This window comes from Topomyia yanbarensis, chromosome 2 (genome assembly GCF_030247195.1).
Source record: "Topomyia yanbarensis strain Yona2022 chromosome 2, ASM3024719v1, whole genome shotgun sequence".
Taxonomy (NCBI): domain Eukaryota; kingdom Metazoa; phylum Arthropoda; class Insecta; order Diptera; family Culicidae; genus Topomyia; species Topomyia yanbarensis.
Window position 1 is genome coordinate 460,809,438 of NC_080671.1, and position 17,353 is coordinate 460,826,790.

Sequence of the window (17,353 nt, forward strand, 5' to 3'; positions counted from 1 at the left end):
CAGTGTGTACATCAGCAGTCGAAAATCCTTCATATACTTAGCGGCAGCAACGCAACATAAAACAGCAGCAGAATGAATTGCACTTACGGTTTCTATACCCTCACAAGTAGGCCCCAAACCGTAACGCTAAATCTTCCGGAACATCCTCTATCGGTGGACTGGTTTTTCGTATTACCTTTATTTTTAAACTGACTCCTTCGCTGTTTTTCTTTTCATCCTAGGATTCGTATCAATCGTCGCCAACTGTTGTATTTTCGGATGGCTGGGTCGAACGAGACACCATCAACGTACGATTGGTTTGAATTTTTACAAAGGAATGAATCTTTATTGAAAAGCTATTAACTTAGTCAATGACATGTGAGTGTGATGGACTGGTAATGTAGAAAGGTTTATAGTAGATTTATAGCAATTGTGCACGAAAAAAAACATATTTTTAGTCACGCGGAGCCACACATACGAGCGTTCCAAGAGTAGACGTCCAACCATTTCCACGTCGAAGAGCACCGCGGCGAACACGATAACACTTGAAAAAATTATTTGATACGGGAAATTCAATAAGTTTTGTAATGCTTAAACTTGTAGTTAGTCGATGAACAACAAAAACTTGAAAAAAGTGCGAAAATAATAGGGATAAAAAAAAATCAGTTTTCTGTGGTTCATTGACAGGCTACACATATTGTGCATTTTCGTAAAAAAAAATCAAGTCAATTCGTTGATTAGTTTTTGAGTTATCGCGTTCGCCAATTTGATAAACGCGGTTTTGAGAAAAACAACATCCCACATCAAATTGCATCACGGAAAAATGCTGTAGAAAATGACCCATTGGGTATTATCTCTTGAAAATTAGGGTAGAAGTAGTTTAGAGTGTATTGTTCATTGAAATTGATTGAAATGTGCGTGTATTATAGCAAATACGCGCAAGGAATGCATGGCTGTTTAAAACTAAAGAAGTAAAGCGTGGCCACCAAGATTGCGGCAGACTATTCTATAGGTTCAATACTAAAAATTGCGCATAAAAGAGAAGTCGATTTTTTTGCGCACTACACCAGACGCCCTACCTTACATTACTTTCACGGTGGACAATACAAAAAAATTAGTTTAGTTTTCATGATAAAATATTGCCTTTATTTTTCTATTATTTAAAATAGTTGGTAGGGTGGTTCTTTTTTTTAAATCAATAAATTAACTTTTTAATGGTTCTAGATAGAGGTTCGCTGTCTTCTAGAAAATTGATAAAAATTTTATTTTAAAAAACTTTATCTAAGCCACTGGAACTCTATGTCGTGTACTTTTCATTTTCCAAGAAATTTACCAAATAATGAGGGCTTAAATAATCTTCAAGTTGTCCAAAGGGTACTTTAGTGTAACATAAAAATTATAAAAATTACAGAAATAAAACCGTTTTTTCAAGGAACACCCTAGGGCTTACATTTGGATGTCTCGTGCAATGGAAAGTACAAAAGCTAGAGCTTGTGTGTCTTCAGCAAATTTGTCTAAAATGTGTTGCTCTACAACTTCATCAAAGACAGTCAAGCTCTATCTTGAACCGTTAAAAAGGTCAATTTTAAATATTGCTAAAATTAGAACCACTCTGGCTTCTGTTAAAACAAAAAGAAGGGCATTGCAAAGTACAATAACTTTTTCAAACATATTATAGGGCTAAGGCATTTAATTTTAGCAAAATGTTAAATTCATGGTCTGGACCACTGTGAAATTCAGGGATGGAAAAACGTAGAGTTTTGCAAATCATTGCTTTGCGGTGTCATGCAGTAGGGCAAATGATTTTTTTTGGTTCCAAAATGTAGCTGAGGTTTCATATTAACAATTAGGACCTTTGACCGATAAATTCTTTCACATTGAGCTACCGAAAAAGGCGATTTGCTTAGGTAGGTCCAAAAAGCCCCGCCCCTCTTCCCCCTACTGCACAGACTAGCAGACATAGCACTATGAGGAAATTCCTTCAGAACATTTCGATCCGCGAATTTTACTCGACCACTAGCTCGACCTTTTATACATGGTCCCAACCACTCATTTGCAAAAGGGTTATCCCTCAGGCTCAAGAACACTTTTTCACTAGTGGTCTATCCCCCGTACACTCGCGCATATATCAGTGGCGTCATAATTTCAAACGCAGCCACAGTCCCAACTAAACATATACAGTCGTGATTCGCTGGTTGGACACTTTTTAATTGGACTGCTTTTTAGTTGGACCTCCGCTAGTTGAACTATTGTCGAACTAAAAAGCATCTGGACGTCAAAATCTCATGTCAAATTGACTTTGACAATCTATCTAACAATCTTTTACACTACTAATGGCTTCTATGGAGAGTTTTTGACATTTGTCAGTCGGTCCAACTAGCGAATTAAATTTGTTAGTCGGACATAGGCTGTGGCCCAACCAACGAATCACGACTGTATTTATAATGACCGTTAAAGCGGGCGAAGAATTGTTTGCGGGTGTTGTGTCTGTTTGTCTGTGCCTATAGTTGGGAACAAACGAAAAGAAGGAAATAAAACAGAAAGCAACAAAATTGGGAGAGAATTAAAACAATAAGAGTACTAAATGATTAAAAAAAAACAAAAGACTTGTGAAATGGAAAGTAATAGTCAATAAACGAAAATAAAATTAACAAAACAAAAGAAAAAACCAAAATGGAACATCAACAGTAGAAAAATAAAATAACTGAATGTTTTTAATGAATTTGACAAGAACAAAGAAATGAAAAAAGAAGAAAAACGAAAAATATGCAAAATGGCGAACAGAAAAATAAATGCCAAAATAGCTTAAATGGAAAAATGAGGACAATTAAAAAAAAAATTAAAAGAATAATTAAAAACCTGTTTTAATCCACCTAGTGGTGCAATTGTGCCTTTTTCATTTATTCAAACTATGATTCGTTAGCTTAACGACTTACAGTTAGTCAATCTTCTTCCTTTTTTATTGTAACGATATTTAATTAGCAAGGGACTGGAAGATGTGAAATATTTTTCAATATTAAGAGCCATAGTACTAAAGGAAGAGCGAGGAGTTGAAGGAAGAAAGTTTAGAAAAGCGTGGAATAGGGTCATATGAGCAAGCTTAGTGTTTCCCGGTTCCAACAGCATTAGTCATTAAGTAACTTTACGATTGACCGAGAATGCCGCAGACTCAGGTGATTCGCATTTAATTCCAAAATATCCTGACCTTTGCGTTGCAGAAGACAAAAGGTTAAATCGCAGGGAAACTAAGTTTGCTCATATGACCCTATTTCACGCTTTTCTAAACTTTCCTCCTTCAACTACTTGCTCTTCCTTTAGTACTATAGCTCTTAATATTTAAAAATAGTACAGGCCCTTGCTAATTAGCTGGGATTGTTCAATATAATTGTGAAAATTTATTAAAAAATGTATTATTTAACATTTTAGTTCAAATCGAATAAAAAACAGATCGTAAGACCGCTATATACTGAAGACATAAAATCGAAATTATTGGACTAAAAGATTCAACCAGTAACAACGAATTCCTCGTTTTAATACGGAATGAATTCCTCGCATGAAAATGAAATTAACTGCCAATGAAAATGATGATTCGTTAAAATGACGCGAAAGTAAAAACTGGCGTCTCAGCTATATCGTTCTCCGTAAATTGAAATATTATTTTGCCTAGTACACTTGAATGTGATGCCTAGTATTTATACTAAGAATACATAGTGCACAGGCCTAATACAGAAATTCAAATTGGGTACAATTCAAAAACCTGGCATTTAAATTTAAAATATAGTTGTCAATATCAAGTATTATATCTGAGTTTTGTTGAACGTGACAAGCACTTAAACTTCTTCTACTGTTTTTTAAATAATTCATAAGTGAACTCGGTTCAATGATTTAGCCAATCGGAACAGTAGTTATGTTATATATTTATATCTATTTCCAACAATAAAAATAATAAAACGAGTTTTACTGGTTGTCCAACAGCCATTGCACGTAGATACCTGTTTATCGTTTAAGTTCGCAAGCATGTTTGCTTGTTGCCTTTATGAGTGTGAATTTCTTCTATGATTGTGCTGGCTGTAGATTTTGAGATATTGACGCAGCTTTTGGCTTTGTCAATATTACCTGAACATGTGCCACATATTAGGTAATTGTTTGTATTCAGCGGTAAATAAATCGTAATGTGACATTTTTTCACAGAACTGGAACGTACTGGTTTGTCTTTGATATGTGCAAAGAATACTATGTGTAATTGTACTATCGCATTATGTTTTATACTGCATTTCTCCCACATGTGATATATATCTGCAAGCGGTATCCGATCTTGTAACTGAACATTGATTCTCTCACCGTCCTTTTATACGAAGATCTTAATTACAGCATTGTCACACACAACCATTAAAATTTAATAGTAATAAATCATTCAAAATCAATGATTTCGCCTGATGTAGAACGCTATGAGCGCAGAATACCTGAGATGGTAGAAATCAATAAAAGTGACTATCTCCATTTTCACCTTCAGAAAATGGTCCTCATCACAAATACTCGGTCTTGTGCGAATCACCAATAATTACAGTATTTGGCCGGTGCACCACTTCTTGCTTCTGCGACTCACTCATCTCGACAGATTTCTAGGGCATAGTATAGTAGAAGTTTCCTTTGTCCTTTAGACAAGTAACACAATATAAAAGTAAGTTTATTTGTCGTTCGCTTCACACCGGCTGGGACAGAAGCATAAACCACACTGAATTTAGTGACCATTGATTTTGGTTGTTGGAAACAGCAAACTTCTAACTTTATCTCAAACCAAACGTGCTACAAACTAAAGTCGCTGGTAATAATGATTTTGAAATATATTTTTTAAAAAAATTCGGGAGGGGCTTTAGCCCCCTAGCCACCCCTCTAGTTACGTGCCTGTCACCCTACTGTAATAACAATTTTGCACATAACCAGTCGTGGAATCACAGACTAACAGACATAACACTATGAGGGAATTCCCTCAAAAAACATCAATCAGGCAATTTTCTCAGAACACTAGCTCCACCTTTTATTCACGGTCCCAAACCCTCATTTGCTGGTGGATTACCCCTCAGGTTTGGGAACAATTTTTCACTAGTGGTCTACCCCCATATGATTCCTCATATGTCAGTGGCGCCATAATTGCAAATGTGGCCACAGTCCCAACTACAAATATATTTAAAATGACCGTTAAAGCGGACGAAATATTGTTTTCGAGAGTTATGTCTGTTAATCTGTGGTGGAATCATAGATTGGATAGCTGAGAAAGGCACAATTGCACCACTAGGTGTGTTTAAACAGGTTCTTTTTGTATCTAAACAACTTTCTAACTTTAAAGAAGTGGCTGAGTGTACTACTACACTACCGAATCGACTATTTTCACTTGTAAAATCCTCTACAGTTGCCCAAATCCGATGCTCAAACGATTGAAAGCAGTGTCAACGGAGATGAAACCAGCATAAAACACAAACAATCTTTCGGGGACCCGTGCGTCAGCCGACTTTGTGACACCGAATGGCCCGGTTTTCCACCAGGAAGTTTAAAAATAGTAACACACGAACGGTTATGCTCGTACCAGCCGTCGTACATCATGCAAAGTGCGAAGCACAGTTGAAATATAGCTAGCTCCTGCACGTGACTGCTATAGAGCCAGCTGATTATTCAAAATCATTGCCATTGCACAGAGAGAGATGCATTTAAGAAACTCAAAGTCTATCACTTGCACTTGATAAGTTGTAATAATGTAGCTATCGGTCAATCTCGAAACAACGGCGGTCAAAGTGCGGAAATGTTTTGTTGATATTTACGACGCTCAATTCAAAATATGTTATGTCTTATCTTGAGAGTAGGAGCACTTTGCGCTCGGAACAAACCGAATTAATTCCAAATAATACTGCTTTCGTCAGTTCAATTGTGTCCTCTGATAATAATGGTAGGTGTTGTTGAACACTCGAATGACCCAAATAGTACGATACTTACAATGGCTGGTTGGTCGGCCGCTTTTTCGATGTTTTGGAAGAGGTAATCCGTTAGGCACATTTTCTGTATTTCCACCTTGTAGGGCGATTCCACGATATTCCGCTCGAACGAGCTGAACCTTTGGGAAACTCGGATCAGCTGGGATCGGAATCTATTGCAGAATACAATCGATTTCGATAGGCGCAACATTTTGGCGTTCACTGAGACGATTATTTCCTTATAGTATTACTACACTCGTGCAAGTCCGACCGGTGACTGGTCTAAAATATGATTGATTGCGGTAATTTTACAACAAACCAAGTGACTCTAGGCTCTAATCGGGCATCGTTTGATTCTGGAGCAAGCAATGTGGAAGCAGATTACGATTAGGTGTTCGATTGGAAAACTGCGTTGAACAGTCTGATGATTACTCGAGCCGAAGGGATGCTTTCGTGGTGAGAAATTATAGCGTTGCGCGGAGAGTGTTCCGACATTGCACAGATTATGATACCTTATTGATACCTCTTAACTCTCTTATCTTTCGTTTCTCTCAGTCGTCGTCAATTTGCCGAAAACAACCAATAAACAAATCGATAAAGTATCGCAAGAGAATAGCAAACTGATAGATGCCTGATCTGTTGGTATATGAGTTAGGTCTAAAGTTATAGGATTTTGTTGGAAAATATCAATTCACCAAGCGTGATTACATCTAACAGCATTATTTATCCACATGTTATCGGTTAGTCGAGTGCTGAGTAACTAGTTATTGTCTCGTGTACAAACGGCATATTTCACGGATGACAACGAAAGGGTTGAACTAAGGAAAGAAGAGATTGCCTGTTCAGTTTCTCTCGCGAATAAAAAAAGTAGGCACGATTCTATTATTTCATATTGTTTTGAATATTGCCTCGTGGAGTATAAATGTATCTCCTTCTCGCGGAGGACACTAACTGCACGGTTACAAAATTGTCATGATTGAATCACCGTTTGATTCGAAAATATCTGAAGTAAGCTTGCACAGCTTCACCAGTATAAATCAGCTACATGAGTGAGCCTAACGAAGCTGCAAGATCTTGTACATATGATCATGAGCATGGTGACTGTGCAGAAATTTCACAGAGGATCAACGAATGCTCCAATCCACGTGTGACAGTGTTGGTGCAACCATGGAGCTCAAATTTGGGGGAGCTTTTGGAAATGAGATTAAAAATCTAACACACTCATCATACACATTGCAACTGATGCCAAATAACTTCATGGAACTTGAAAGTAATTATCAAATCTCAATGTGCACGTTTCGAGAGTTGTTTACTTTGATTGTCAATAGTGACGCCAGTCCACAGTGGTCGGAAACGCCAAAAACGTGAACTTAATTCACTAGAGGTCAAACCATCGAATATATTCACAGGGTGCCTTTGGAAGAATTGTTTATATGAATATTCCCCACAATCTGATAACAATTAAAATTAGACTTGGCTTACTATGATCGAACTAAAAAAATTAACTTTTTATACTGACGAGTTAGAAAGTTGGTGTCTTCGACAAAGTTTTAGAAATACTCATAGTGAACAATTTTTTTGAAGAACTTGAGCTTGTAGGACTAAAGGTTATCGATTTATAGGGCGTTTTCTATGGCAACCCCCTTAAATCTAGTTTTTTTAATATAACTTTTTGCATTGTGACTTTTCGTGCCAGCTATGTTTAAAACAAATGTGTAGGTATCAAAACTACATCATATTGTCGAAGACTGTATGTAAAAATACCCATTCGTTTCAAAGTTATTGAAGATTTTTACATTTTTTTACACCAACTTCAACTACGTATAAGAAAGAAAGGTGCAAACCAAAATGCATGAACAGGCACTTTTTTCACTGTCTAAGCTATGCACAATAAAGCTAAGAAGGTTTGGTGCGTGGCACTCTAGAACCCTATGAATAGGGTAAGCTTACTTTATCATGTTTTTTTACTTTTTCCATACAAAAATCAGCAAAAAAAATTTTTTTAATTTTTTTGCCCCAATTTTTGGAATTCTTGGTTTGATATTTAATTACAAGTATTATTTTCACTTATACCTGAATATTTCAGATTTTATAAACGTGGGAGCAAAAATGAGAAGCTTTTAATATCATTGGAGATCCCAAACTAATATATACTCAAATAGACATGTCATAATAAATTTAATGCTTACAAAAGGATGTCATGCCATTAATTACTAAATTTTATGGAAAAAATAAAAAAAATATTTTTTTGCAGATTTTTGTATGGAAAAAGTCAAAAAACATGATAAAGTAAGCTTACCCTATTCATAGGGTTCTAGAGTGCCACGCACCAAACCTTCTTAGCTTTATTGTACATAGCATAGACAATGAAAAAAGTGCCTGTTCGTGCATTTTGGTTTGCACCTTTCTTTCTTATACGTAGTTGAAGTTGGTGTAAAAAAATGTAAAAATCTTCAATAACTTTAAAACGAATGGGTATTTTTACATACAGTATTCGACAATATGATGTAGTTTTGATACCTACATATTTGTTTTGAACATAGCTGGCACGAAAAGTCACAATGAAAAAAGTTATGTTAAAAAAACTAGATTTAAGGGGGTTGCCATAGAAAACGCTCTATAAATCGATAACCTTTAGTCCTACAAGCTCAAGTTCTTCAACAAAATTGTTCACTATGAGTATTTCTAAAACTTTGTCGAAGACACCAACTTTCTATCTCGTCAGTATAAAAAGTTATTTTTTTTAGTTCGATCATAGTAAGCCATGCCTAATTTCAATTGTTACCAGATTCTGGGGAATATTCATACAAACAATTCTTCCAAAGGCACCCTGTGAATATATTCGATGGTTTGGCCTCTAGTGAATTAAGTTCACGTTTTTGACGTTTCCGACCACTGTGCAGTCGCATCTTTACAGTCATCGAGGAAGGATAGGAATGTTATTGCGTTTATTTTCGCAAATTCACATCGTTTGCGGCACCAAGCTGTGCACCGAATTAGGTGCTCATTTGATTTTAAATCAGAACACACGGAAAAAAAATGTTCCCAAAATTGTGAATAAAGTAGCATGAATTCTGGAACAATCACGATTTTACGTTGCGAAAACTGGACCATGAATAAAAATCATGTGTTTTATAATTATGTTCAATTTTTCTTTTAGTAACACCCGCATAACGCTTTTCTTAGTGGAAATATCTGTTTTTGCTTTGGGATCTTCAGTCATGGTTTCCGCCATCCCATTACCAAATCGATTTTCTATACGTAATCTAGGTTCACAACTTTATGATTAATAAAACCTATGGTTGCACCATGGGCCACAAATCGGTTTTTTGGTCGAAAATCCAGAACTTATAATCCGTTAGTACTAGACCTTCAGTGCCTTTGGAACAAATTCTCTACAATAAGTGCCCTTCATTGTAGGGTAAACGAAATTAGGGTGGTCCTCTCGATTTTTGAAATAAAAAAATTATCTCCCGAATGAAAAAATATAGGAGAATATGACCTTCCAAAGAAATGTAGAGAAATCAATTTTAAGTAACTTTGCTGAAAACGTCGAAACTCTATCTTCAACGGTTGTTATTTTACAGCGATTTCTCTTGTTCCTTTTAGGCAGAGATGCCAGATACTTTTTTCGAAGGTCTGCAAAGAATAATTTTTAAAGTGTGGGAAGTACCAAAAATGTCTAAAATAGATAAAGCTGTAATTTGAAACTAGTGTAACCAAAAGCCTTTATTTTCAAAAATCTGTAAATATCTGAAACCAAACTAAAAAACTGCCAATATCTGCAACCAAATTAAAAAATCTGAAAATATCTGCGTCATCGAAAAAATCTGCAGCTGTAATTAAAAGTCTGCGAATTTGCAGACATGTTTGCAAATCTGGCATCTCTGCTTTTAGGGTGGCTCATAAAAATTCAGTTTTTTTAATATAACATCTTTGAAGTTGATTTCTCGTGAATGTCGTCTTCGAACAAAAGTTAGCTCTTTCAAATGCGCACATTTCTTCTTCAGAGACCAACTCATTAATTGTTATATAAACAGAGTTATTGACGATTTTATGCTCAAAATTTTCTAAGCTAACTAACTCAGAAGGTGGCAAAAAGGGGGAAAAAGTGTTATGACCATCTGATAGTACTTCAAAAATACTACAAAATAAGGGGTACATGGTTTGTCTCCTAGCGACTCTTCATGTGAAATGTTTGCTTATAAATTGCCTCTGTTATAGAGAAGGTATGCGGTATTCATCTAAATTCGTACTAAAAATATATATATTAATCATAGTCGCCGTTCTTATCTACACACATCCGGATCTCCGATGCAAATCAAAACTTGTTTCGTGGAGTGAAATTGTACATAAAACATGTGGTTTTTGGACTACGGTTTAAAAAATGAATGTTTGGAGTATTTGCATGGCATACGTTTTATTTGCATGGCAAAAAAGAAATTATTATCAACATATTACAATTTATTGAAAGCTCGAGTTTATGGTAAAGGAAGCACCCTTTGTTTAGCATTAATGATTCATTTGTCTTTTATTAATTATATTACCTCCTCTGTTTCAGTTCACTGTAATTTGCCCTAACAATTTCCCAAAATACCATTTCTTGCCTTCGGAAATTAACAATAAAAAATTCCACGTGAATGTACGTTGGGGAACAAGCTGTTCAGCTCTCATTTAAAAATATTTTTTATTATTATCAAACGGATAGATTGGCAGGCTCCTCCTTCGGATTTATTTTCCATACACGGCAAACAAAAACTTTATCAATGATATCAATATAAATTGCTTATTTTCGGAAGTTATCCGAGCTGTCAACTGTGGGTACTTTTTTGCCTTTAACAATGAGTACTTCTAATCCATTTCACAATAACTCGATGATCACAGTCTCTACGCATCGCTCGATCGAGATAGAAGTGTTTTGTTTTCGGTCTGTTGGAAAAAGAACAGTGCAGTAATCCGCGTTCAAGGTTATTTTGCCATTCTCTGCCTCTTCGAGGTTTGGACTTTTATTCTTTTGTGCGTGTGTTAACCGTTAGGCCACATTCCTCAACCTTTTGTTCGTAAAGCGAGAATTGAACAATAACCAGCTATTTAAGCTGGACTGGTGCGTCGTGGGAAACGAGTATACAGATAAGTGAAATCTACCTTTTTGATACATTTACGGCTTTTTCCCGTCTGCGCGGGTGCTGACCCCGTGCATTGACGGTGTCGATGGCTTCCTCCCCGGATGGCCAAATGGAGATCGAGTCGACTCCTAAGGCTCTCCCCCGACCCAAACAATATCCAGAGCTCTCGACCGGTCCCTTTGTGGTCTTCTTTCGGCCCAAAACAAAATCGCTGAATCTATTACAGATTTCAAAAGACCTGACGGAACGGTTCTCGGCTGTGATCGAAATAAAAAAGGTCCGCGCAGACAGGCTGAGGGTCGTGCTGACTAACTCAAAGCAGGCAAACGATATTGCTTGCTGCGAGCACTTTACGAAGGACTATCACGTGTATATTCCAGCTGTGAAAGTACAGTCTGAAGGCGTTGTCACCGATGACAGTTTGACATGCGAGGATCTGCTGCAGTACGGGGTTGGCCGTTTCAGAGACCGCTTACTTCAGCCAGTGAAAATACTCGAGTGCAAGCGTTTGCACTCAGTAGTAGTTGCGGGGGATGGTTCAAAAACGTACCCCCAATCAAACTCTTATCGGTTGACCTTCGCTGGTACCGCTTTGCCAAATTACGTCCTCTTGCACAAGGTTCGTCTGCCTGTGCGTCTGTTTGTGCCGCGGGTCATGAATTGCACAAAGTGTAAACAATTGGGTCACACAGCCACCCATTGTAGCAATAAGGCCCGCTGTGGAAAATGCGGGGAGAATCATCTAGATGATTCGTGCAGTAAGAATGCTGAGAAGTGTCCTTACTGTGCAGAGAATCTGCATGATATCTCGGCATGTCCCGCGTACAAACTACGCGGGGATAAACTAAAACGTTCCCTTGCTGGACGATCCGAACGTTCTTTCGCAGAAATGCTAAAGAAAGCTACACCACCAACCTCAACAAACATCTATGCTCACTTGCCTCCTAACGAGGGCGAGGCTGATGACCCACAAGAGGGAACATCTACTAGGGCGCCTAGAAGTTATAGGAAGAGGAGGAACATTTCCTCTCCTAAAGTTCGTTGTAAAGGCCAGAAGGTATCCCTTGATGGGACTCAGAAAGTCACATCTATTGGAAGTGTTGCAACCAAACCGAAGCAATTAGCTCCTGGTCTCGGAGGATTAAACTCAGAGAAGGAGTTCCCAGCACTTCCCGGAACATCAAAAATCCCAAGTGTTCCTCTGTTTCAGTTCGAGAATAATCGCGGCACTGGAATTATCAAACTCTCGGACATTGTGGACTGGATAATAAAAACTTTCAATATAACTGATCCTATTAAAAGTCTTATGTTAGCTTTTATCCCTACAGTAAGAACATTTTTGAAGCAGTTGACTGCTAAATGGCCCCTCCTCTCAGCGATTGTATCCCTCGATGGCTAACTCATCGAACGAGGTCACGGATTTGATCACTGTTCTACAGTGGAATTGCAGAAGTATCATCCCGAAAATCGATTCCTTCAAAATTTTAATAAATAATTTGAGTTGCGATGCATTTGCATTATGTGAAACTTGGTTAACTTCCGACATAGATCTCAACTTCCACGACTTTAATATTATTCGCCTGGATCGAGACACCCCCTATGGAGGAGTGCTTTTGGGGATCAAAAAGCGCTATTCCTTCTACAGAATTAACCTTCCCTCGATAACAGGTATTGAAGTTGTCGCTTGTCAAGTAACAACCAAAGGCAAAGATCTTTGCATAGCTTCCATATATATTCCCCCCAACACCGCGATTGGGCATCGCCGGCTACATGACATCATAGAATCCCTGCCTGCACCGCGACTAGTTTTAGGCGACTTTAACTCTCACGGTACGGAATGGGGTTGCCTTTATGATGATAACCGTTCCTCTTTAATTCACAATATTTGCGACAACTTCAACATGACAATTCTAAACACGGGTGAAATGACACGGATTCCTCCCCCACCAGCGCGCCCAAGCGCATTAGATTTATCCCTTTGCTCGACCTCGCTAAAGTTAGAATGCGCGTGGAAGGTAATCCCTGATCCCCACGGTAGCGACCATCTGCCGATCATAGTCTCAATCAATAACGGCTCAAGGCCATTGGAAACAATCAATATTTCGTATGACCTCACACGAAATATCGATTGGAAGAGCTATGCTGCCGCGATATCCGACAACATCGAATCTACTCAAGAACTTCCTCCGGAGGAAGAGTACAGCTTTTTGGCTGGCTTGATTCTCGACAGCGCGAATCAAGCTCAGACTAAGCCAGTACCCGGCGCGAACATACAAAAACGTTCTCCCAATCCCTGGTGGGATAAAGAGTGCTCAGACGTGTACGCAGAGAAGGCCGCCGCGTTTAAGACCTTCCGGAACGACGGGTTACCCGCTAGTTTTCGACAGTACGCGACGTTAGACAAGCGAATGAAGAGTTTGATGAAAGCCAAAAAACGCGGTTATTGGCGCCGGTTCGTCGACGGATTAACGAGAGAAACATCGATGAGCACTCTTTGGGGAACAGCCCGACGTATGCGAAATCGAAACAGTACTAATGAGAGCGTGGAATATTCAAACCGTTGGATATTCGATTTCGCCAAGAAGGTTTGTCCGGATTCCGCCCCGGCACAGAAGATCTACCGCGCCGCGTCCCGTCACGATAACGCGAACGAAACACCTTTTTCGATGGTGGAGTTCTCACTTGCTCTCTTGTCGTGTAACAATAAAGCTCCAGGGCCAGACAGAATCAAATTCAACTTGTTGAAGAATCTGCCAGACTCTGCCAAGAGACGCTTGTTGAACTTATTTAATAAGTTTCTTGAGGCTAACATTGTCCCACACGATTGGAGGCAAGTGAAGGTCATCGCCATCCAAAAACCAGGAAAACCAGCCTCCGACCACAATTCGTATCGACCGATCGCAATGCTATCTTGTATCCGGAAGTTGTTCGAGAAAATGATCCTATCCCGCCTCGACAATTGGGTCGAAGCAAATGGCTTACTGTCAGATACACAATTTGGCTTTCGCAAAGGCAAAGGGACGAATGATTGTCTTGCGTTGCTCTCAACCGAAATTCAAATGGCCTATGCTAGTAAAGAGCAGATGGCATCAGTGTTCCTAGATATAAAGGGGGCTTTTGATTCAGTTTCTATCAACATTCTTTCAGAGAAGCTGCACCAGCATGGTCTTTCAGCGACTTTAAACAACTTTTTACTAAACTTGTTGTCGGAAAAGCACATGCATTTTTCGCATGGTGACTTATCGACATCACGATTTAGCTACATGGGCCTTCCCCAGGGCTCATGTCTAAGCCCCCTGTTATACAATTTCTACGTCAACGACATTGATGAATGTCTTGACAATTCCTGCACGTTAAGACAACTTGCAGACGATGGCGTGGTGTCTGTTACGGGACCCAAAGCTGTCGATCTACAAGGACCATTACAGAATACCTTGGACAATTTGTCTGCATGGGCTATTAAGCTGGGTATCGAATTCTCTACGGAGAAAACTGAGCTAGTTGTATTTTCTAGGAAGCGTGAACCAGCACAACTACAGCTTCTATTAATGGGTCAAACTATAGCTCAGGTCTTCACAGTAAAATATCTAGGGGTCTGGTTCGACTCGAAAGGTACTTGGGGATGCCATATTCGGTATCTGAAACAGAAATGCCAGCAAAGGATCAACTTTCTTCGTACAATAACCGGAACGTGGTGGGGTGCCCACCCAGGAGACCTAATTAGGTTGTATCAAACAACGATACTGTCGGTACTGGAATACGGATGCTTCTGCTTTCGATCCGCCGCGAACATACATTTCATCAAACTCGAAAGAATTCAGTATCGTTGTTTGCGTATCGCCTTAGGGTGCATGCAGTCGACCCATACGATGAGTCTCGAAGTCCTGTCGGGCGTTCTCCCGCTGAAAAATCGATTTTGGGAACTCTCATATAGATTGCTCATTCGATGCGATATCTTGAACCCGTTGGTGATTGAAAATTTCGAAAGGCTTGTTGAGCTCAATTCTCAGACCCGTTTTATGTCCCTGTACTTTGACTACATGGCGCAAAATATTAATCCTTCTTCTTACAATCCCAACCGTGTGCATTTCATAAATACTTCTGAATCTACTGTTTTCTTCGACACATCCATGAAAGATGAGATTATTGGAATTCCGGACCACATACGCCCACAAGTGGTTCCAAATATTTTTTATAATAAATTCCGAGAAGTCGACTGTTCTAAGATGTTTTATACTGACGGATCAAACCTCGAAGGGTCCACTGGCTTCGGTATTTTCAATCAAAAGTTCACCGCCTCCTACAAACTCAGTGACCCTGCTTCAGTTTACGCCGCAGAACTAGCTGCTATTCAGTATACCCTTGGAGTCATTGACACATTACCCGCAGACCATTACTTCATCGTCTCGGATAGTCTGAGTTCTATTGACGCTATTCGCTCGATGAAACATGGAAAGCATTCCTCGTATTTTTTGGGGAAAATACGGGAGCTACTGAGTGCTTTATCTGACAAATCTTTCCAGATTACCTTGGTGTGGGTCCCTTCTCATTGCTCCATTCCGGGCAATGAGAAGGCGGACTCCTTAGCTAAGGTGGGTGCCATTGAAGGTGACGTTTTTGAAAGACCAATTTGCTTCCACGAATTTTTCAGTATTACTCATCAGAGAACCCTCGAAAGTTGGCAAACCTCGTGGAGCAATGGGGAGCTAGGAAGGTGGCTACATTCGATAGTCCCTAAGGTATCGACGAAACCTTGGTTCAAGGGGATGGATGTGGGTCGTGACTTCATTCGTGTGATGTCCCGACTCATGGCGAACCATTACACGCTGGATGCACATCTCCGACGTATTGGGCTCGTGGAGAGTGGTATCTGCGCTTGTGGCGACGGTTATCACGATATAGAGCACATAGTCTGGGCGTGCACCGAGTACAGTTCCGCCAGGTCTCGGCTTATGGACACCCTCCGGGCCCGAGGAAGACCACCCAACGTCCCGGTTCGAGATGTGTTGGCAAGCCGCGATGTCCTCTATATGTCCCTTATATACACCTTCATAAAAACCATCAATATCCAACTTTAACTGCCCCTTTTTCCTTATCATTCTCAGAAGCGCTCTCTTCCACCTGTACCATACACCCACGATGGTTTGATGCGACTCCAAGGCGACACAAAACATCTCTGTCGAATGAGCCAACAAACACGGGACCTAAAGCACGAACATCACACGCACAACTCGAAATGTAGCCGATCAACATCTGAGCCGCACTACGAAATCGTCTGGAGAAACCCCTGCCATCTCGAGAACGACCACCCGGCGTCCCAGTACATGATTCTTCCTGATGAAGACCACCCTGATTCTGTAATCCATCCGTTGATCTCCCGAAGTCTGAAACTGAAATAATGTTCTCCCCCTGCCATGTTTGTCCACCCTACTTCCCCTGACTCTTATACACAGAAGTAACACCCCTTCCCCCCCCCCCCCCCAAATATCTTCATGAAGCATTTAGCTCTTTTTGCCTTTTCTAGTTTTAACTATTATATTATATGATCTCGTTGAAAATGCCCAACTCTACTACCACATAAAATAACTCTAATTAATGTCTCCGAATCTTTACAAAATTTAATCACGCCCTCTAATTATTTCTACTTTTAAGATAGTCGTAAAAATTTTCCCCCTTAGTTAAACATTATTTGCTCCAATAATCTCATTGCTAAAAATGTCAAACCGTATTGCCATAAAAACTAAATGACCCCTCTAATCTTACGAAAATTATACTACCCCCTTGTGTATATGTGTAGCTATAAATTAGCCTTAGTTTAATTTCAAAAATCAATATGTAAGCCCCTAGTTTTAAGTAATTTAAAATGTAAAACAAAACAAAATTGGCACCTTTAAGCTAACGCAAACCTGCCTTATCAAATAAACGAATTGAAAAAAAAAAAAAAAATAATAACTCGATGAGGTTATGCCAATGGGTATATTGATGCTAATTATGGGAATTACTTTGAATTACTTGAATTACTTCAAGCGAGATAACCTACAAATTAAAAACGGCAGTTTAGACTTCTAAGGATGGTGCAAATATGCGATAATTCAACAATTTCGACTGCTCTAGAAGATTCAGGGATTCTGTCAAGTGACAATTTTTATGTTGATTTTAGGCTTTAAGATAAAGATTCTATCAGGATTCAGGGAAATAGTGTAAAACTGGAGCTGCATATTTTTTTTTTTAATTTAGAATTTTTTTCGTTCTGAGACGATTTTTCCACAAGAAATAATAGGT

The 17,353-nt window shown here is 39.0% G+C and overlaps 1 protein-coding gene across 1 annotated transcript in view; it reads right to left on the reverse strand.

The window, feature by feature from the left end:
• Positions 1-6,459, reverse strand: part of LOC131685985 (probable 4-coumarate--CoA ligase 1) — a 78,758-nt gene extending 72,299 nt beyond the window's left edge. Inside the window, exon 1 of the mRNA XM_058970060.1 lies at positions 5,968-6,459. Coding sequence (XP_058826043.1) covers positions 5,968-6,156 — 189 coding nt within the window. The 5' untranslated portion in view covers positions 6,157-6,459. The remainder of the gene's footprint in view (positions 1-5,967) is intronic.
• Positions 6,460-17,353: the final 10,894 nt, after the last annotated feature.